This window comes from Papio anubis, chromosome 2 (genome assembly GCF_008728515.1).
Source record: "Papio anubis isolate 15944 chromosome 2, Panubis1.0, whole genome shotgun sequence".
Lineage (NCBI taxonomy): Eukaryota > Metazoa > Chordata > Mammalia > Primates > Cercopithecidae > Papio > Papio anubis.
Window position 1 is genome coordinate 33,308,405 of NC_044977.1, and position 23,313 is coordinate 33,331,717.

A 23,313-nucleotide genomic window follows, 5' to 3' on the forward strand; every position below is an offset into this window, starting at 1 on the left:
ATTCGTTTCCTCAAATAAAGCTGCTGGCTATGATTGGCTGACACTTATCTGAAATTCACAATTAGAGTGCTGAACATCGACACTTACGTGGGTCCACCTGTGAGAACTCACTCTCATGGTGTAGCTGAAACACTTGCCTGTCTTTGAAGCAGCTGTCCTTCCCAGGACTCATACTATACAAATACCACGGGATATGAGAGGATGGGAGGGTGTTAGGAAGCCAAGCAGGCGCTCTTGAGAGGAAATAGACACATTGTCACAGGCTGAGTAAGCATCATAAAATGAAGGAGTTATGTTAAAGAGGATTTCTAATGCTTTTCTGATCCTGAAACCTTATGGAAAGGTTAATGGAAAACACTGATGCTGAATTCGTTCATTCCTTCATGCATCATGCATTCTCTGGTCCCTTTGATGGTCCTGACTCTCTCATGGCCTCTCACTCATCCCTGTAGTGCCTTCAACAACATTCTCAGCAATCTGGGCCACGTGCTTCTGGGCTTCCTCTTCCTGCTGATAGTCTTGTGCCGGGACATCCTCCATCGGAGAGCCCTAGAAGCCAAGGACCTCTTTGCTATGGTGAGGAGAGAGTGGGTGGGAGCTAGGGAGGGTTATGGATCCAAACAGGATCTGCAAAGGAGTGGGACATCTGGCTTGATGGTGTGATGAGTTATTATGTGTAACAAACTGCATGAGACTAGAAGCATGGGCTTCCAGATTAGTGATGTGGTGGATATGGCACTATTTAATGTCTATTGACCACCCTTTCTCCTTTTGCAGGAGTACGGGATTCCCAAACACTTTGGTCTCTTCTACGCTATGGGCATTGCACTGATGATGGAAGGGGTGCTCAGTGCTTGCTACCATGTCTGCCCTAATTATTCCAACTTCCAATTCGGTAATTAGAATTTATATCTACTATACAGATTTGAATCATGAGTCTCATCCTGGAACCCTCCCCAAAAATGTCAAAGTCATGCTTGCAAGGATCAAGTGGCATTTTATGTGAGCTGAGGTGGTCAGAGAGGACCTCCACACAGAGCATGATCTAATTGAGCAGTGAGACTGCTTTGGGATGAAAGTTATGGAGAACCCAATTTATATTGGATTGAATAATAAGGACATCCAGATGTAGAAAGGGCTTGTGATTGATTTATCTGGTGGCTCTGCCTTCATTTCTCTGTGATCTCTTTGATTGTACTAAGCCTGTTTGTTGGTTTTATCCTCAGGCTATCTTCCCTGATGGTGGCAAAAGTAACTATAGCAGCCCCCATCTTCATAGCTCCACCCAACAATTTCAGAGGCGGCAAGCTGGGTCCCAGGAGCCTTCAATTAAGAGCAAGGAAGCTGTTTTTTGAGAAAGCCACAGATAACATCCTTTCACACCTCAGTAGCTTAAACAGTCATGAGCCCATTTTTTTTGACAGCATCTGGCTCTGTCGCCCGGGCTAGAGTGCAGTGGCATGATCTGGGCTCACTGCAATCTCTGCCTCAAGGGTTCAAGTGATCCTCCTTCCTCAGCCTCCCTAGTAGCTGGGACTACTGGTGCACACCACCACGCCCAGATAATTTTTGCATTTTTTTGGTAGAGATGGGGTTTCACCATGTTGGCCAGGCTGGTCTCCAACTCCTAACCTCAGGTGATCTGCCTGCCTCTGCCTCCCAAAGTGCTGAGATTACAGGTGTGAGCCACCACACCCAGCCCCATGAGCCCATTCTTGAATCATTCTCTAAGCGCTGGTTAGCTCAGACCCAGGTTGCTTCGCCAATCAGAAAAAAAAGGTGGGACTGTCTTTAGACCAATCAGCCCTGTCCCTGGAGCCAAAGGTGGGATTAGCTTTCCTGAAGCAAAGGGGCTGAGACAGTGTGCATTTCTGAATTGAAAGTGGGTAGACATTGAGTTAGTATTGAGATGCTGTTAAGAAGGAGGAAGGGAAGAGCTGATGCTGTCTAGCAAGTAACGACGTCCTCCATGCTCAAGGATGAGGATTTTTTTAAACGGTCATTTAATGTTTGTGCTCCGGCTTCTGGTTGTTAACTCTGAGCACCACAGAAGTCTGTCACATTTAATCTTTTTTAATTAGAAAACATTTTCAATGGAGAAAACTACAGAGAATATATCATTCACCACTCAGAATGAACAAATGTCAACACTTTTAAATTTTTGCCTAGATCTACTTTTTAGACAATAAAGCACTGTGATAAAGTTGAGGTCCTGTTTTGACGCACTTTCAAACTTAATCTCCTCCTTCCTCCCCTAAAAGCAATAACCATGATTAATTTGATATTTGCCTTTCTGGTTTTTATAATTTTTCTATATTTGTAGCAAATTAATAATAGTTTATCATTCTGTGTTCTACAGCCTTTTTGCATTCAAGAATATGTTTTCAAGATTTATCAATATTATATCAAGGACATGTAGTTCACTCATTTTTTTTTTATTATTATACTTTAAGTTCTAGGGTACATGTGCATAACGTGCAGGTTTGTTACATATGTATACCGTTCACTCATTTTTAAGGGTTATCTATTGTATAACAAAAAGTATCACATTTCTCAATTCCTCTATTGAACAGCATTTAGATGTTGCCCATATTTTGCTATTACAGATAATGCTACAATGAGCATCCTTCTATATATGTCTCTTTGTATGTATGTGAGAGAAGTTCCTTGTGATACCTAGAAGTAGAATTTTTTAGTTACTTGGTCTGTGCACCTTCTATTTTACCAAAAACTGACAAATTTCTCTCCAAAGCATTAATTCCCACTCCCAATAACTGTGTGAGACTTCCCATTCCCCAGATCATCACTAACATTTGTTACTGTCAGCCATTTAAAGTTCTTACCAAGTTTTTGAGTAATATGGAGGCATTGCATTGTTGTCTTAATTTGCATTTCCACAATTCTAATGCAGTAAGCTACGTTTTATTTCTGGCTATTTTCCATCACTGGGCTATAAAGCTATAAATGTGCAGTAATCAATATGGTTATATTTTAGGGTGCTGAGAACGACCTCCCACACCAATCTGGGGCTCATTTTATGGCCACACTGCCTACACTATCACTATTAGGAATTCTTTTGTTATTGCTGTTGAACACCAGTGTCTAAAACGCAAGGGGGGATAGTTGTTTATTGTATCAGACACTCTTCTTCCATGAAAGAGGAGTTATTTATTTATTATATCAGATGATTTTTTTCTGTGAACTAAAGGGCAGCCTTAGAGAGGTTTAGAAGTGGAGTACGTAGGATCTGCCTAGAGAATGTTCCAGGAGGCTGACATGTTAGAGGTCTCCACACAGTCTGCGGGTAGCAAATAGTCCATAGATTGAAGTGAGGGGTACTCAGAGGCTGAAGAAGAATCTAGAAAATATCATCTGTCTGTCACCTACTGAATCCTGATCGTCTGGCTCCTCCTTTGGGTCCTCAGACACCTCCTTCATGTACATGATCGCTGGCCTGTGCATGCTGAAGCTCTATCAGACCCGCCACCCAGACATCAATGCCAGCGCCTACTCCGCCTACGCGTCCTTCGCTGTGGTCATCATGGTCACCGTCCTTGGAGTGGTGCGTCCCCCACCTTCTTCCACCTGGCTCTCAAAAAGTGCCCCCCTAGGTCCAATAAACAAACAGCAATCAAGTGAACGGGTTTGGATTAACCAAAATCCTCAGTTCATGACACACTTTTATCATTGGCCCGCTCATGGCATACTTTTATTTAGTTATTTAGTTTTTTGGGTTTTTTTTTTTCCAGACAGAGTCTTGCTCTATCACCAGGTTGCAATACAGTGGTGTGATCTCAGCTTACTGCAACCTCCACCTCTCGAGTTCAAGCAATTCTCCTGCCTCAGCTTCCTGAATAGCTGTGCCTACAGGCGTGCACCACCATGCCCGGCTAATTTTTGTATTTTTAGTAGAGACGGGGTGTCACCATGTTGGTCAGGCTGGTCTCGAACTCCTGACCTCGTGATCTGCCTGCCTCAGCTTCCCAAAGTGCTGGGATTACAGGCATGAGCCGCCGTGCCCGGCCTTGTTGGTTATTTTTAATAATGTATTAGGCACCTGTAAAACCACCACAGGATAATTTTAATATAAAGCTAGGCCTGACTCATGTGAAAATGGAATAGGGGTATATAAGCTGACTGGAGAGACTGACTCAAAAAAACAGAAACCACTTTCTAAATATGCATGGGCAACACGTGTTGGCTGTTTTGGTTATTTGAAGTGCATTCGCCCCCACTTTAGACCTATTGCCTCTTCACCATTGCTATTCAGCTGCCTCTCCTATTTCTCTTTTCCATTTTCATTTGGTCCCTTAACCTTTTTTTTTTTTTTCCCTGTCCCATGGGGGTAAGATTTGTGGGAGTTTCCAGAGGGGGAGAAAAACAGAATGCGCACACAGCTGTTTTTGACTCCTTACACATACAGGAGAGAGGGTGATTTTGATGAGTTTTCTAGGGACAACCCCAGAAGAAGCTAACTTCCATCTTTACTCCTAGGTATTTGGAAAAAATGATGTGTGGTTCTGGGTCATCTTCTCTGCAATCCACGTTCTGGCCTCACTAGCCCTCAGCACCCAGATATATTATATGGGCCGTTTCAAGATAGGTGAGTTACCTGTTAATTCTCTACTAAACACACGAATCAACTTCAATGAAAAATCAGACATTGCCTTTACTTATGCTGAATGAAAGTGTTACTGGTCATCATGAACACATGCTCTGGATTCTATGCCACGTTTAATAGCATATATTCTCTCCAAGAGCTTCCTCTCCCTTATAGGATAGTGATAAGCTATTACCACTAGTTCTATTTTCAGCTGAAACACTAAGATTTGCCACACCTCAGAGAGGAGGTATACCTCCAACCCTTGGTTGCAAACACTTTGCAGTCTGCCAAACTTTGACTTGTATTTAGAAAATGGCATGATCGTCATACCACTAGTTCCACCTAGAGGAACATTTTTCAGTTTGCAGAATTCAAAGGGAGCATTTCTTTAACCATGCTAAATGGTTGTCAAGAATGAATTCTATATTTTCAGATTCTAGGGCTGGAACTTTTGAGACCAACTTGCCAATCTTAGAGGCAGGATACCTGCTGAGCTCCCTCCAACTTATCAGAGAGCATTGTATGTTCTACAGAAATCACCTTGTGATCTGCTGTTGGTCAGTCATCATATATGGGAACAGATTCAAGTGGTTTTAGTGCACTTAAATTTTAAAAAATCATTTTAAGTTCCGGGAAGTCAGACTTACATATCCTTTTGTCTATTTTAAGGAAAATTATTATATGTAAACATAGGCAAACCTCTGATATTAACAAAGCCTGGAACAAAAGTCCAAATAAAACCCTGCATAGCTTATGTGTAAGAACATCAAAGTCATAAAGCGGACTAAAAAGCTATTAAATACATGAAAGGAGAGAGGGAGAGAGGGAAAAATATACCTCCACTGCAACGTAGAAGGACTAGGTTCAAATTTAAAATTCTTGATTCTTCAAAGAACACTTTTTTCTACCTCTGGTTGTGTCTTAAGGAGTCTCACAGGTATGCATGTGGCACCTTTGCCCAACATCCGATGTTCATCCGCATCTCCCATAAATAGCCACCACTTGGCCATTCCCTGCCCCCAGAGGTATGCCTTAGTGGTGCCATCTGCCCTCAGGAGGATAGACAAGGGAAGGGGGCTAAGCAGACCCTAGAGCAGGCTCAGAGCCTTCTGGGCAGGTAGACGCTTCTGGCACCCTGGAGTTCAGAATTTCAAGAAGGAAAAGAGGAGTCCTTTGGCCCTGCAGACTCCTCACTCATGAGGGAATGAGGCCTCTAAAATATGGGACCCTCTTGTCCAGGTCTAAGAGCAATTCTAAATAAATGAATGGCTTTAAGACTAGAAGACCGAATAGAGCAATTGCTCGTTTTCAAAGGTTAATTCTTTTTCCATGGTCAGTAGATTTACCTCTGGCATGAACATAGCCAGCATACCTCCAAATCCCCCAGTTACTTGAGCCAGTTGTGTAGAACATTTGGCAGGGCACGCTGGGCATGCTCCTCCACCAGACAGAAGGTAAGTGAAGTCATACAAACTAAACTTTCAAAAGGAAAATCATTCGGAGCATTATTGTTCTGGTTTCTTCCAGAGTTGGAAAAATAAACTTGAGTGCAGATATACGCAGTGGAGTGACCACTAATGCACAGAGGAGCTTTCATATATTTATACCACCTTTGCCTTATGCAGTTTTGCAATGCCAAATTATCCTATCTTTTAAAAGAAGTGAAATTTAGCGTATTGTATTATGACCATGGAATAATTTGTTAGGGTCCCAACAGGAGAAAGATGTCACACACAAAGAAAGAGAAGGATTTATTCACAGAAGGGCTCTTCACAAGATGTGGATGGGGTAGAGAGGAATAGAAGGATATCATGGAAACTTGGGGTTAGCAGCAGCGAAGCTTTTACATCTATAAGCCCAAAAAGACAGGGAAGACATGGTTCCCAAAATGTGGAAGGAGAGAGTTATGGGGGAAAATGTCACTCTGAAAGGAGCAGTGACCTTTCATTGACATTCTGGCCAGCCTGCAGTAACCTCACAGGGAGGACGCCAGCAAAATAAGTCCTCCGAGCTCACTTTCCTTCCTTTGTCCCTGTAGTCTCCTGCTGGGATTCCCCATTGTCCAAGGAAAGTCAGAGAATCCACTGACGTCGTCCACACAGGCCCGCCTCCCCAGTGTGTTGGGTCCCCAGGAGACACACTCATGGCAAGTGGGCCTAGTACAGCAAATGGGAGCTAGCCAGCCTGTAGTTTAACTGAATATTTTCCATTTCCATACCCATGGAGTCTTCCCCAGGTGGTTACAGATGAACCAGAGTCAAAAGAAAACGTTCTATTTCGTCGTGACAATGACTGTATCTAAATTTAGTCCAAAGCCAGGAAGTTGGATTCGTGGACAGTGTTCAGCTGACTCCAGCCTTTCTACCCATGTCATAAGCTGCCTTTGCTTTCTAATCACATGTCCTTTCTCTGTGGCCCCTCGGGCTACACAAGCAAATCAATGTGGACATAGGAAAGGCAGCAGCAACGAAGAAGAACATTTAATCATTATCTCTTATAAACCAGAGAGCCGCTTCCCCAAATCACTACTGTGTCCACCATTCCCAGAGCTCTGGAAAACGACCTCCGGGATTTCTCATGAGAGACGCTGGATTATAAACCGGAAGTGGTGCACGAAAGTAGACAGGGAGAGAGAAAAGTCTCAGTTCACTCTGAGGATTTGAAGACTTCTGAATGTTTGAGACAAGCAGAAAAATCCTGTGTTCTTTTTTGACAAGTAAACATTACTTTTATAATCAGAAAGCAAAACTGAAGTCATCCATCTCGAGAAAAAATAAAACGACCAGTAGTTTACATGTTTGGCTACTTTCTTACAATCTCTTCTTTTTTTTCTCCTTTCTTCTCTGCTTCCTACTGATTCAGATGTGTCTGACACAGGTAATGTTCAGCCACCCTTTCCAGGGGTCTAGATTGCTTTTTTATCAAAGTGACCCAGCTGGCTGTCCTGGCAGCCCTGCTCCCTGAACAGCCTCTTTCAGGCTGGGCAGACTCCATGGGAGTGGGGAGAGAGAGACGCTCGGAGGGGAGACTGCGCTCCACCCTAGCCTGCTCCACTCCGCTTCTGGGATGCCACAGAGCCAGGTGTCTTCCCCCTGGTTAAATTGACCACAGGGGTAACCTTGAGGAGGAGCAGGATTCATAGCAAAGCTGAGATCCACATTCTGGAAAATGTTTGCCTTGGGCAGACCCAGACTGGCATTCGATATCTGTGGTGTGGACAGCTCACAGAAACACAGCCCGCCTTTGAACCTGACTGTTCATGTAACATTTTAATACACACACTCGCTGCATTTCATATCATCCTTTTCAACTGTGTTTAAAAACCCTTTCCTGTCTTTTTCTCCCCATCTTAACTTACCTCCCCTTGATGATTGTTTCAGTTCAGATAGATTTTCTGAACATGCTCAGTGAGCCTTTAGTTCAATTGTTACTAACTTATAACCACATTGAGAAAGAACAGATCTGAACCTTCACAAGCTAAGATTTCCCATCCTCTAGAGAGAGCGTGTGTTTTAAAGTCGATTGAGGAGACCCATAACATCTCTACTATAAAGAAAACACCACCAGAGTAAACGGTAAACAAAAAGAAGCTTAGCTGAAGGAAATAGAATAAGGGTCGGCCAGCCACCCATGTTATTTGCGAGTGCTTGTTGCTCATGTCCATCTTCCTCGCCTTTCTGCTGTGTAATGCACAGATATGGCATCTCTCAGTGACAATACCATTTTTCAAAGCAAATGCTTATTGCACACCTATTAGGTGCAAAGCATTCTAATGCATTTTAATGAAGGGAGGATGACATCATTCTGGCTCCAAAAGCTTGGGCCACTTCAGAGTATTTGTATTTTCGTTGACTAAGCCTTCTCACCATGCATTTTTGTATTATCAGCAGATTTGGGAATTTTCCGGCGGGCTGCCATGGTGTTCTACACAGACTGTATCCAGCAGTGTAGCCGGCCTCTGTATATGGTACGTGCCTGTGTTCTTTGACCCTCTCCTAGGAAGAAGGGGAGTAGTAGGAGGGACAGGCGTGGGGCAGTCACTCAGGGCTCCTAAAATCAAGAGGGGCCAGATGGCCGAGGGTGGCTAAAGGCCCGAGTGGGGAAGGAGCATGGTGCTTACTCTTTCTCATAAAAGTCAAGCTAACATAGTCCCATTTTTATAAACAAAATATTTGCTAGTATATAAAAGAGAAGAAAATACATCTTCCCAACTGTTAAACAGTGATGATTATGGACACATGGTGGGGAATAACACACACTGGGGCCTGTTGGAGGGTGGGGTGGTGGGGGGCCGGTGGGAGGAGGGAGAGGATCAGGAAGAATAGCTAATGAATGCTGGGCTTAATACCTGGGTGATGGGATGATCTGTGCAGCAAAACCACCATGACACACGTTTACCCATGGAACAAACCTGCACATCCTGCCCACGTAACCCTGAGCTTAAAATAAAATTTGGAAATAAAAAATAATAATAATGAATTTTTTTTTTTTTTTTTTTTTTTTGAGACGGAGTTTTGCTCTTGGCCTGGGCTGCAGTGCAGTGGCACGATTTCGGCTCACTGCAACCTCCACCTCCTGGGTTCAAGCAATTCTCCTGCCTCGGCCTCACGAGTAGCTGGGATTACAGGCATGCGCCACCATGCCTGGCTAATTTTGTATTTTTAGTAGAGGCAGGGTTTCTCCATGTTGGTCAGGCTGGTCTGAAACTCCCAACCTCAGGTGATCCACCCGCCTTGGCCTCCCAAAGTGCTGGGATTACAGGCGTGAGCCACTGTGCCCCGCCCAATAATGAAATTTTTAAAAAACAAAATAAAAATAAATGAACAATGATCATAGCTATGGGGAGGATCAAGACAGAGCACCCCTATAAAGAATCATCCAAACAGGTACCCTTGTGGAAGTGAAGGGCACACCACTAATAATTCCACCAGGACAGCAGTGATAAACTAGGACTATCTCCAGCAAACTGGGACCCGTGGTCACTCCAGTCACGTTCATTAGGAACTTACACTTCCACATTATGCGTTTCTGTACTGTTTGATTTTCACAATGAGCAAGAATTTTTTATAACTTGTGTTTATTGCTTGATAGTTGAAATATACTTCAGTGTATGATATATTTCTGTAGTGAACTCAGAGCTCAGGGCCCTGGTCCCAGCTCTCTCTTGGCTCTCTGGTCAGTGATCTTGGGAAGGCTGCCTTCCTCCTCTGAGCCCACTGCCCAGGCTTTACAAAGTGCTGCAGTCAGAACTAGTGATGCTAGTATGGCCTGGCACACAGGGATTTAGCAAGTACCTGCTAATCCTTTATAATCAGAATATTTTTTCTAAAGGAATATGGAAATCTGTGAGCACTCTCGAGCTTGGGCAGGAGCTATAAGCACTAAAAGCAAGGGAATTGAGGCTGGAAGGTTTATTCAGGTGAGAATGAAAAAGTCCATTAGGACTTGTGAGTATTTTGAGAGGCAAGTTCTCCTGCTTACCTGTGAACCAGGAGAGGCAAGTAATGTTTTTGTTTTTTACATTAATTGATGGAGGCTTCCTTTTTTAAATAGACTTTATATTTTTTAGAGCAGCTTTACATCCACAGAAAAATTGAGCAGAAGGTACAGAAATTTCCCATATACCCTCTGCCCCCACTCCCCCCACGCACAGCCTCCCCCACTATGGACGTTCCAAACCACAGTGGTACATTGGTTACAGTTGATGAGCCTACACTGACACATCATTACTACCCATGTAAGGCTTACATTACATTAATGCTCATTCTTGATGTACGCTCATAGGTTTTGACAAGCGTGTTGACATGTACCTACCATTATAGTATCATATGAGCCAGTTCCACTGCCCTAAAAATCCTCTGTGCTCAGCCTATTCATCCCTCCCTCCCTCTTAAGTCCTCACAACCACTAATCTTTTTTCTATTGACACAGTTTTTCTTTTTCCAAAACGTAATTGGAGCCATATGGTATAGAGCCATTTCATACTGACTTCTTCCACTTAGTAATGGGCATTTAAGTTTCCTCCATGTCTTTTCATGGCTTGATAGCTCATTTGTATTTAGCATTGAATAATATTCCATTGTCTGGATGTGCCACAGTTTATTTATTCACCCACTGAAGGACATTTTGGTTGCTTCCAAGTGTGGGTAATTATGAATAAGCTGCTGTAACATTCATAGTTTCTTTTTTCCATAGATTTTTGTGTGGACATGAGTTTTCAACTCCTTTTGTTAAATATCAAAGGGAGCTATTGCTGGATTGTATGGCAATCATATGTTTAGTTTTGTAAGAAACTACGAAACTGTCTTCCAAGTGGCTGTATCGTTTGGCATTCCCACCAGCAATGAATGTTACTGTTGCTCCACATCCTCGCCAGCTTTTGGTGTTGTCACTGTTGGGGGATTTTAGTCATTCTAATAGGTGAATTAATGTTTTTTTAAATGAAGTTACTTCCTCCAAATTGGATGGATCACCTAAAAGACAAAGAATTGCTACTTTTAAATAGTAGATGAGTGGTTATGCAAATTAAAGTATGATCAAATCTCTCCTAAAAGTTTTAAGTAGTATGCAAAGGACAGGGACAGACTGTGAATAAGTCTCTGTCAGAGTAATTGTTATTTATTTATTTATTTATTTTGAGACAGAGTCTTGCTCTATCGCCCAGGCTGGAATGCATTGGCACAATCTCAGCTCACTGCAACCTCTGCCTCCCAGGTTCAAACACTTCTCAGGCCTCAGCCTTTCAAGAAGCTAGGACTACAGTTGTGTGCCACCACACCTAGCTAATTTTTGTATTTTTAGTAGAGACGGGCTTTCACCATGTTGGCCAGGCTGGTCTCGAACTCCTGACCTCAGGTGATCTGCCCACCTCAGCCTCCCAAAGTGCTGGGATTATAGGCGTGAGCCACCACACCCGGCCTATTGTCCTTTAAAACTGACCTTTTCTCCCTATTTTCTCCCCTACAAGACTATATTGTAGACACAGGAACCTGGGAGTTTCAGGACCACCTTGAAACCAGAGTAATGGGTACAAAACTAACGCCCTACAGCTGGGGCCTGAGAGTTGCAATTGTGGCTACCAAGTAGTACACCCCAGAAAAACAGTGCTCAATTACATAGTACCAGTGGCAGAATTCTCTTAATTCTGTAATCAGCACATCCCACCAGCCTCCCCACTGAGAAGTGGGCCTGCGGGCGCAGCTCCACTAAACATTGGGGAGAAATAGAGTCCTGCTTTGCTCACCACATTTTCTTTCTCAGGGATGAGGTCAGGTCTATTTGCAGTTAGAAGGCTTGCCATTTAGTCTTCGTATACAATCAGTGTCAGATCATAGGCAAGGCACTCTTAGAACCACAGAAAATGTTTTTCACCAATGCAATTGTTTTCCCATAGTTGATACTTCCACTACAGTAGGTTAAAAGAAAAGTCAGATGTGCAGCCTCTCATTTGATGTTTTCTTTCCTCTTTTCCAGGATAGAATGGTGTTGCTGGTTGTGGGGAATCTGGTTAACTGGTCCTTGTAAGTAGTCTTATGAAAACATGTTTTTGCCTTTATTAATGTCAGTAACGCTGTGGTTTAGCTTTCCTTGACTGTCATTTTTACGAAGAAATCTGAAATTAAGGAGAAGGTAGGATTGCTTGTTCTAGAGACTCAAAAAAGGTAGTAGGACATTCTCGTGTAGCAATTGTAGCCTCTCTTAAAAACACTGAGGCATTGAGTTCATTTGCTCAACAAGACAAACATCAAAACTCGTTAAATCTATGTGGATACGTTGGATAGATAGATGGTTGGATGGATGGATAGATGGATGGATGGATGGATAGATAGATAGATAGATAGATAGATAGATAGATAGATAGATAATTATACCACTGATTGCAAACATCCAACATAACTTTAAACTCTTTCACAGAACTTTCCATAAAGACTACCCAGAAGGCCTTCTTTTCTATAGAAATTTTTCTTTTACTAAATGTATGTGTGTGTATGTGTCTGTGTGTGTGCAAGTCCCTCTTTTATTTCTTTCCCTCCCCAGTCTCTTTCTTTCTACCTACATCATTCTTCTTCCTCCTTTCCCATGGCCTTTGTTCCTCAAATGGCTCAAAATAGAACAGAACAACAGATGCATATTTTTGCTAGCCACAATTATTTTATGCAATCTATTCTCAATTTATACAGTTGAATGAGTGAAATATTTTAGTGATCACTCAAACAATAAGTAAGTTTAACTGCTTTTATTTGTAGCTCCTAGCTGATGAGCTCCTCGGGGTCAGTGGCCTTTGACAAAACAAAAACAAAAACAAAAAAAGATTCTGTAATCTCAGTGAACATTAAGGAATGAAGAGGCATTCCTTCAGAGGAAGCCAGAATCAAGTCATGAGAATCTGAGTCTTATCTGGGGGGCATGTGCTTCTGGAAGAAGCTTCCCATGTTGTCACCCCAGGGATTGCCCCAGGATAAGATGTATACCATTTAAGGATTCCTCCTTTACTTGGGGGCAGGTCGAGATGAGAGGATTCTTGGGCAGTGGTCTGTTCTTGACCACCCTTCTAGCAGACTCCACAGTCCTGGTGGTCCTGAAAGAGAGGGCACTGCGGGGAGAAAAGGGACCAGCCTCTTGATAATGAACAGCCTTTGACTATCACCGTGGGGGCTCAGAATCACTTGGCTTGTCTCCGTCTCTCACATAAGCAAAACCATATCCACGATCTGCTCACAAGACAAGGCAGATGGCCTCTCTTTGTACAGCTCTGTGAGACGAGAGGGCCTGCAGGGATGAAGGAGGTTCAATGACAGACTTCACCGTGATTATCTGACAGTGGGCTACCTCCTTCCCAGTTGCTCCATAAAGACATGGAATGATTTCCCATGAATGTTATTTTAAAAGGAATTACTTTCATATGGTCCTGAAGAAGAAAAATGGTGTGTGTGCATACATATGTGTGTATTTACATATAGGCATAGAGATGTATGTACATACATATGCATATATATATACACAGAGAGAGAGAGAGAGAAAATGACAAAGCAAATGTAACAAAAAGCTAAAAACTAGAGAATCTGAAGGAAAGATGTACAAGAGTTGCTTGGTATACTAAAGATTTCAAAATCTGGGAGAAGAAAATTTTCTATATTACACAGAACAAAGTCAGTTGAGGCCGCGTGCAATGGCTCACACTTAGAACCACAACACTTTGGGAGGCTGAGGCAGGAGGATTGCTTGAGCCCAGGAGTTTGAGACCAGTCTGGGCAACATGGTGAGACCCTCTCTCAAAAAAAAAAAAAACCAAAGTCAGTTGGAATTCAAAATGAACAAAAAGAGTCCATTAATAGTAGCTTTACACTTTAAATACTTACGAATAAATTTTGAGAGATGTACACAATCTTTCTGTAGAAAATGTAATTATCTTCTTAGGAGTCATAAGGAAAATTAAGCTAAATGAAGACAGACATCAGGTCCTGGGTGGAAAGATAACTATTGCAAAGATATCCTTTCTCAAGGTAATGTATACATTTAGAGTTAGAATAGTAATTAAGTTAATAAGGTTTTATGTTTTATTCTAAAAGTTATTTGCCTAGTTAGGCAAAAAGTTCAAAGATCTTTGAAAAAGAGATTAACAGAAGGAAGGAGGGGCAGAGGTGACTAGCCCAGCATTGTCCAGTAGAACTCTCTGGAGTGATGTAAATATTCCACACATACAGCCCAATACAGTAACTATTAGCACATAGATATCGAAGACTTGAAATGTGGTTAGTGTGACTGAGGAAGTAGATTTTCAATTTTATTTAATTTCAATTAATTTTAATTTAAATAGCCACATGTGGCTACCAAGTGGAACAGTGCAGGCTAGCCTAATCAGATAATCTAGCATATTATAAAATGATAATAAAATAGTGAGGCACTGATCTAAAATTAGAAATTAGAAATATGAATCAGTGAATCTGAATGGAGGACAGAAACCCAACTAGATAGAGATATTGAGATTTTGAAAAATATATATGTGGATGTGTATTCATTAAAAACAATTTCAAAACAAGGAGATAAAGAATTATGTAATAAAGGACATACTATAACTGAATAGAAATCTGGAACAAAATTAAAGCTAACTCCAACCAAAATTAACTTTAGCATTAATTTTAAAACCATGGACAGCTAGCAAAAATTTGATAATGAGTGTCAAGCCAATCATGGAGATGATTTTGCTTCTATTCTAAGGAACTAATCTTAAATGAAAAAAATAAGCTCAATGTCTGAAAGTATTTATTCATTGTAGTGTTTCTTATAATAGTGAAAAACTGAAGAATGTGGGAAAACACTTCAACAAAAGAGGAAAGATGATCGTTTACATTGCATTCAGTTGTGGGAACTTTACATGGTTGTTAGAAATGAATGCTTGGAAGAAAGTGTAATAAATTAAAAGTTACTTATATAGGCAAGGCACCATGGCTCACAGCTGTAATCCCAGGGCTTTGGGAGGCTGAGGCAAAAGGATGGCTTGAGGACATGAATCCAACACCAGGCTGGGCAACATAGCAAGACCCTGCCTCTACAAAAAAATTTTTTAAGTTAGCTGTAAGTGGTGGCAAGCATCTGTAGTCCCGGCTACCAGAGAGGTTGAAGTGGAAGGATCGCTTGAGTCCAGGACGTGAAGGTTGCAGTGAGCCGTGACTGCGCCATTGCACTCTAGCCTGAGTGAGGGAGTGAGACCTCAACTGTTAAAAAAAAAAAAAAAAAAAAAAAAAAAAAAGATGCTTATATGTTAAAGTATTATTTTAAAAATCTACTGTTTTATCACGAGGTAAGAGTTTAAAAACAAATAAAATAAACTAAAAATAAAAGTTAAAAAAAAAAAAAAAAAGAAACTGCCCCACTGCCCCTTCCCCCTCAAGGGACTGGGGGATTGGAAAAGCCAATAGTGTTACAAATCCACCTTCACGGCTGCCCACATTTCTCCCATGCCCGCAGCGCCCTCTTCGGATTGATACACCGCCCCAGGGACTTTGCCTCCTACATGCTGGGCATCTTCATCTGCAACCTTTTGCTGTACCTGGCCTTTTACATCATTATGAAGGTAAGAGCGAGCGCCGGGAGCCGCTGCGTCGGGCCCTGGGGCAGGCGAAGGCGGAGACCCGTAAGGCCGCATCTGCTTCTTCCCGGCAGCTCCGCAGCTCTGAGAAGGTGCTCCCGGTCCCGCTCTTCTGCATCGTGGCCACCGCTGTGATGTGGGCTGCCGCCCTGTATTTTTTCTTCCAGAATCTCAGCAGCTGGGAGGTAAGAGGCCAGTTTTCTTACCCAAAAAGAACTTCTCTCTCCAACTTGCCATTTTGGCCTTTCTACCTCCCTCTCTTAATGTGTTTTCACAGTGTCTAAAATGAAAGTTTTCTCTACCAGGGATGGTTTTTAACAGCCATACATAAATGCACACTAACTGCATGTGGTTGTCATTCTCAGGGTGGCCCTTTATAAATCTGTGAGCACTATCGACATGGCAAAATTGGTCTTCATTGCATGTTGTATTAGGACGCTGGTCCCAGTGGATGCCTAACGTGGTCAAAAGCCTGGAGTAGTGCATCTCCTCATCTTTCTCATAATCTCCATCCATCAACAAATACCCAGGCCGCGCGCGGTGGCTCACGCCTGACATCCCAGCACTTTGGGAGGCCGAGGCGGGTGGATTCCGAAGTCAGGAGTTCGACACCAGCCTGGCCAACATAGTGAAACCCCGTCTCTACTAAAAATACCAAAAAAATTAACCAGGCATGCTGGCGGGCACCTGTAATCCCAGCTACTCGGGAGGCTGAGGCAGGAGAATGGCTTGAACCCGGGAGACAGACCTTGCAGTGAGCCGAGATCGCGCCACTGCACTCCAGCCTGGGCAACACAGTGAGACTCCATCTCAAAAAAAAAAAAAAAAAACAAATACCCAAGCTCACGTATCATTACATCCCGTCCATAGATAGCAGAGCTGAAGCCTAAGAAATTACTGTCACTGATGGACATTTGGGTTGATTCCAAGTCTTTGCTATTGTGAATAGTGCTGCAATAAACATACGTGTGCATGTGTCTTTATAGCAGCATAATTTATAATCCTTTGGGTATATCCCCAGTAATGGGATGGCTGGGTCATATGGTACATCTAGTTCTAGATCCTTGAGGAATCGCCATACTGTTTTCCATAATGGTTGAACTAGTTTACAATCCCACCAACAGTGTAAAAGTGTTCCTATTTCTCCACATCCTCTCCAGCACCTGTTGTTTCCTGACTTTTGAATGATCGCCATTCTAACTGGTGTGAGATGGTATCTCATTGTGGTTTTGATTTGCATTTCTCTGATGGCCAGTGATGATGAGCATTTTTTCATATGTCTGTTGGCTGTATGAATGTCTTCTTTTGAGAAATGTCTGTTCATATCCTTTGCCCACTTTTTGATGGGGTTGTTTGTTTTTGATTGGATTAAGAAAATGTGGCACATATACACCATGGAATACTATGCAGCCATAAAAAAGGATGAGTTTGCGTCCTTTGTAGGGACATGGATGCAGCTGGAAACCATCATTCTTAGCAAACTATCACAAGAACAGAAAACCAAACACCGCATGTTCTCACTCATAGGTGGGAACTGAACAACGAGATCACTTGGACTCAGGAAGGGGAACATCACACACCGGGGCCTATCATGGGGAGGGGGGAGGGGGGAGGGATTGCATTGGGAGTTATACCTGATGTAAATGACGAGTTGATGGGTGCAGCAGACTAACATGGCACAAGTATACATATGTAACAAACCTGCATGTTATGCACATGTACCCTACAACTTAAAGTATAATAATAATAAATAAATTTAAAAAAAATAAAAAAAATAAAAAAAATAAAAAAAAAGAAATTACTGGTATATCTGAGGCACAGAACAGGAAGAAGTCTTAGCATTCCATCACAACAGTCACCACAATAGATTTTAGAACATTTCTGTCACTCCAGAAAGAAACCTCATACACATCAGCATTCACTCCTCACTTCTCCCTAATCCCTTCGCCCTAAGCAACTACTAAATCTACCTTTTGTCTCTGTATATTTGCTTATTCTGGACATTTCATGTAAATGGAATCACACAATACACAGCCTTTGTGTCTGACTTCTTTCCCTTATGTGTCCTAGGTTCAAGCACGCTGTAACATACATAGTACTTCATGTCTATTCATTGCTGAATAATATTCCATTGTACTGATATACCACATTTTATCTACCTGCTCATCAGCTGATTGACAGTTGGATTGTTTCTATTTTTTGTGTCGTTATGAGTGACGCTGCTGTGAATATTTGTGTACAAGTTTTTTTCTTGAGGTAAAATATACGTATAAAATTTGCCATCATTACCATTTTAAAGTGTGCCATTCAGCAGTCAAAAATACACGCACATTCTTTTGTTTTTCCCCTCATCTCCCTCTCCCGCCACCCTTCCTGGACTCTGGTAACTACCAAACTATTCTCTGTCTTCATGGGATCCACTTTTCTAGCTGCCTCATGTGAGTGAGAACATGCAATATTTGTCCTTCTGTGCTTCACTTATTTCACTTAACATAATGGCCTCGAGTTCCGTACGTGTTGCTACAAATGGCAGGATTTTATTCTTTTTTATGGCTGAGTAGTATTTTATTGTGTTTGTATGTATATGTACATTGTCTCCGTAGATGTGTGTATCATATTGTCTTTGTCCGTACCTCCGTTGATGGGAACTTAGATTGATTCCACGTTTTGCCTATTGTGAACAGTGCTGTAATAAACATGGGAGTGCAGGTAACTCTTTGACACACTGATTTCTTTTCTTTTGGATATACATCAAGTAGTAGAATTGCTGAATCATATGGTAGCTCTATTTTTTTCTTTTTTCTGTTTTTTGTTTTTGTTTTTGTTTTTTGTTTTTTGAGACAGGGTCTCCCTCTATCTCCCAGGCTGGAGTGCAATGGCATGATCTTGGCTCACTGAAACCTCCACCTTCCAAATTCAAGTGATTCTCCTGCCTCACCCTCCTGAGTAGCTGGGATTACAGGCACCCGCCACCATGCCCAGCTAATTTTTTTTGTATTTTTAGTAGAGACGGAGTTTCACCATGTTGGCCAGGCTGGTCTCAAACTCCTGACCTTAGGTGATCCACCTGCCTGTGCCTTCCATGGTGCTGGGATTACAGGCGTGAGCCACTGTACCTGGCCGTAGCTCTATTTTTAGCTTTTTAAGGAACTTCCAAACTGTTCTCCACAGTGGCTGTACTAATTTACATTCCCACCAACAGTGTGTGAGAATTCCCTTTTCTCCACATCCTCGCCAGCATCTGTTATTGCCTGTCTTTTTGATACGAGCCTTTTTAACAAGGGTAAGATGATATCTCATTGTAGTTGTGATTTGCATTCTCTGATGATCAATGATGTTGAGCACCTTTTCATACGCCTGTTTGTCATTTGTATGTCTTCTTTTGAGAAATGTCTATTCGTGTCTTTTGCCCATTTTTAAATTGGATTTTTTTCACTTAGAGTTGTTTGAGCTCCTTATACATTCTGGTTATTAATTTCTGGTCAACGGATAGTTTGCAAATATTTTCTCCCATTCTGTGGGTTGTCTCTTCCCTTTGTTTGTCATTTCCTTTGCTGTGCAGAAGCTTTGTAGCTTGATGTAATCTCTCTTTTCTATTTTTGCTTTGTTGCCTGTGCTTTTGAGGTCTTTGTGTACAGGTTTTTGTGTGGATGTATGTTTCCTTGGAAGCTAACTTTTCAAACCAGACACCTAGTAGCATTTTTGTAACTTTCCAGATGTTCAGCTCTTTGAACAGTTGAACTGAGGGAATCTTGTCCATGTTCTGCCTCACCTTCCTCCAGGGAACTCCGGCCGAATCCCGGGAGAAGAACCGCGAGTGCATTCTGCTGGATTTCTTCGATGACCATGACATCTGGCACTTCCTCTCTGCTACTGCTCTGTTTTTCTCATTCTTGGTGAGTTCATATCTATCTTTTTGTGACTTCCTTCTCTCTTTACATCTTGTACTCTCATTTTCTTCTTCTGCTCTTCCTTTACATTGTTTTTTTATATTCCTCTCTAATTTTACTTTCCATTTCCTCCTTGTAATTCAATATACAGACCATCTTATTTCTTTTATAAATTTTATGTCCTTTGGTTAGATCTTTAGTTTTTCTTTTACCCTTCAATATCTTTAGACACAGAAGGACAAAATTATTTTCCCTAAGTTGCACAGCACATTTTTTCTGAATTGGTTATTAGACCCACATGCCCGAAATTCCCCCAGGAACCACTTTTAGCAATTTCGATAACATTGGGTTATTCTTTCTCATGCCATACTGACATTCCTCCTCCTCCTCCTCCTCCTCCTCCTCCTCCTCCTCCTCCTCCTCCAGTCTCTCTGAATATTTCACAAATATTTTACATATTCCTTAAGTGGCTTGGGATAGCAGCCACGCCTCTGTTGCCTTCTGATCAGTCTGTCCCAAAATCTCTCCTGTAGTTTCTCTGTTTTTTTGCCCCAACCCTTTCTCAGAAGCCATGCGTATTTATATCAACCCTGAATTATAGTTCCATCCTTTAATCCTAACTTTGACTTTCCCCAATTAAAAGTCCATGGTGCCTGTAGGCAGGTTCAATCGACAATTAACAACCCTACTAGACTTCAGGCCCCAGACCTACTAGACGCCCGGGCTCCACGCTAAGCGGGCTCAGGCGGGCCATATAACTTCAAGAGTGGAGCAGGGCTACCCCCTAGTGGCCAGTTTGGGAAGCTTAGCCAATCTGTATAAACATTCCTTGTCTTTTACTTCTGATTGTCACCTTCATGAGAGAGACAGAGACAACAAAAGTGGAACCAAAGGTTCCACGTGGGGACAGTAGTAGTCGAGGGAACTAGAAATGGAGGAGAAGGGTACATTTCTTATATAGCAACACTCTATCCAACAGGACTTCATTCCCTTTGACTCTTGACCTAAATGTCCGCTAAGTAAAGACTTCCCAGGCCACCCTATCAAAATTTTTTACCTCCCCACACCTGATACTTCCTATATTCCCTCCATTATTTAACTTATATCCTTAGCACTTACTACTATCTAACGGGCTATATTTTACTCATGTATTTGTTTCATGTCTAAAGCCCTCTTTAGAATGTAAGCTACATGGAGAATAGGGATTTTTGTCTCTTTCATTACAAACTATATTTCCATAGCATCTGGAATAGCACATCATAAACCTTCATGAATATTTGAATCAATTGACAAATGAATTGTATAATTAGAGTAAGTGCCTATTAAGAGCAAGGGATTGCAGAGAGCTGCAGAAGGGATGAGAATGAGAGGGAACTAACAGTTTCCAGTCTGTGGGCATCTCGGAGAGAAAACAGGACTTAGTGTGGCAGTGACTGTCCATTCCTTTCATTTCTCTGTCCCTCTCGTTTCAGGTTTTGTTAACTTTGGATGATGACCTTGATGTGGTTCGGAGAGACCAGATTCCTGTCTTCTGAACCTCCAACATTAAGAGGAAGGGAGGGAGCGATCAATCTTGGTGCTGTTTCACGAAAATTACAGTGACCGCAGCAAAGTAACCACTGCCAGATGCCCCACTCACCCTCTGTAGAGCCAGCTCTGCTTTCACACAGGAAGGACAGGGGCTGCGGGAGATTTAAACCTGCAAGAAGGGAGGCAGAAGGGGAGCCATGTTTTGAGGACAGACGCAAACCTGAGGAGCTGAGAAACACTCACTCCTTCCATCTGCAGCTCTGGGAGTGCAACAGGAACAGGCGCTGCACCCAAGTCAACTCGCCATCTTGGGGCCCCTCCCACCCTCAAGGAGACTTGCCGGCAATGGCAGAATGCTGCTGCACGCTTCCCTCCGGTTGTCGCCCTGCCCAGAAAGGCCAGCAGCTTGGATTCCTGCCCAGAAACTGTGTTGGCCCCCTTCACACCTCTGCAACACCCGCTGCTCCAGCAGGAGGATGTGATTCTTTAGAATATGGTGGGAAGGTGACCCCAGGCCCTGCCCTACTGGGATAGATGTTCTAGTGGCACCAGCTAGTCACCTCCCAGAAGAAACTCTGTATATTTCCCCCAGGTTTCTGATGCCATCAGAAGGGCTCAGGAGTGGGGTTTGTCACACATTCCTGTTAACAAGTAACTGTCACTGGGACCAAGGCCTGGGTGCTTACATATTCCTTCGTGTCTTCATCTCACTGACCTGTGTGGACCTCATCACTCTGACTCTGCCTTCTTGGAAAGGCCCTGTCACTCCACAGATGTCTGGCCAGCTTCAAGGCAGAAGGAGAAACAGGGAAAGCTCTTTTAACAGCAGCACGAACAAGAGAAATGACTAACCATACTAAAAGACTGGTAACAGCAGCAGCAGCCAGACAGGCCTCACCTTAAGGACTTGGGCTGCCAGAGCAAATTCAGCAGCGTGAGCAGTGCTTACTTGGCCCTCCCATTCACACAGCTCAGTTCTGTGCCCACATCACCTTTAGGGAAGAAATCAGCGTTCTAACCAGGGACACTACTTCAGGAGTCCTCCACAGCGAGTCTGCCATCTGTCACTTTATGTAGATCAGGGTTCTAGACTTCCTCCCTGAAGTTCTCAGAAGCAACTCTCAGATGCACAGCTAATCTAGTATTGTCTAGTATTGTCTCTCGGTTGCACCTGACTCTCATTCTCTCCCCAGTAAGGTGTTGGCAAGCTCAGCATCCGGGTTCCACTCTCACATTGTCTGGCATTTCTGTGTCTGAGAAGTCCTACATTGACCAGGCTCCCTTGTTGCCTGGAGTATGATGTAATCAGAAAATAGACGCGTAAATGTGCACATGCGTATATATTTGCTTGTGAAATTAAAGTCACCTCTCGCCTCTGCTTTCCTGATCATTTGTTAGAGACATGGATCAGGAATTTTTTAAAATTATTATTCTTTCTCTAAACTATTTGCATTGTGTTCATAAACCCATTTTAGAAGTTTGAACAGCAAGCTTTTCCTGATTTTAAAAACACAAAGATGCTTTCAATGAACTATTCTGTGATTTTTTTTTAAAGTCCCCAAATATGTACTTAGCCTTCTGTTATTCTTTATTCTTTAAGAAGTGTTGGCTTCCATTGACCATATGAAGGCCACCAATTAAATGGTTGTGTTAATCCAACATGTAAAAAAAGTTTGGCAGGGCACAGTGGCTCACGCCTGTAATCCCAACACTTTGGGAGGCTGAGGCAGGAGGATCACTTGAGCCCAGGAGATTGACGCGCAGAGAACTATGATTGCGTCCCTGCACTCCAGCCTGGATGACAGAGTGAGACCCCCATCTCTTAAAAAATAAAAAATAATAAAGATTTGAGCCTGTTTCACTATGGCTGGTTTGACCTAATTTCTTTATCTTCACGCACTATGATCTCTAATCCACAGAAGACGAAGGGAGGAAATGTGAACACAAAGTCCATTCAAGTCGCCCTGTGGCTGAAGTGAATAAATTTTCAGATGCATAACCTGTTTGGTAGCTTGTTCGGGAAAATGTGAGTCGAAATGGGGAGAGGGCCCTGGAGGAAAGGGTGGACTGTGCTGCTGGAGCCTTCACTGTTTTCTGATCACGTCTGTCTTGTGCTACAAACTCACACGCTGTGGTCAGTTTTGTTCCTGCAACAGTACTGCAAATCCAGACCAGGCTTGTTTTTACAAATACCAGTTCTA

The 23,313-nt window shown here is 42.6% G+C and overlaps 1 protein-coding gene and 1 pseudogene across 13 annotated transcripts in view; both read left to right on the forward strand.

The window, feature by feature from the left end:
- The window catches only part of SIDT1 (SID1 transmembrane family member 1), a 90,164-nt gene extending 68,976 nt beyond the window's left edge, over positions 1–21,188 (forward strand). For 8 of the 12 annotated variants that reach the window (XM_003893938.5, XM_021934066.2, XM_031663024.1 and 5 more), the window contains 11 exons: positions 453–576; positions 778–895; positions 3,426–3,562; positions 4,495–4,603; positions 7,466–7,480; positions 8,494–8,570; positions 12,077–12,123; positions 15,572–15,677; positions 15,767–15,877; positions 19,475–19,588; positions 21,055–21,188. In XM_003893938.5, the coding sequence (XP_003893987.3) occupies positions 453–576; positions 778–895; positions 3,426–3,562; positions 4,495–4,603; positions 7,466–7,480; positions 8,494–8,570; positions 12,077–12,123; positions 15,572–15,677; positions 15,767–15,877; positions 19,475–19,588; positions 21,055–21,117 (1,021 nt within the window). In that variant the 3' untranslated portion in view covers positions 21,118–21,188. Of the gene's footprint in view, positions 1–452; positions 577–777; positions 896–3,425; positions 3,563–4,494; positions 4,604–7,465; positions 7,481–8,490; positions 8,571–12,076; positions 12,124–15,571; positions 15,678–15,766; positions 15,878–16,057; positions 16,312–19,474; positions 19,589–21,054 lie in introns of those variants that run through there. The other 4 variants (XM_009199997.4, XM_017955153.3, XM_021934065.2 and 1 more) reach the window with 3 other exon arrangements.
- On the forward strand, positions 21,188–22,976 carry LOC116273723 (annotated as a pseudogene). The gene has a single exon (XR_004182053.1). The product of XR_004182053.1 is annotated as an uncharacterized LOC116273723 (transcript).
- The last annotated feature ends 337 nt before the right edge of the window (positions 22,977–23,313 follow it).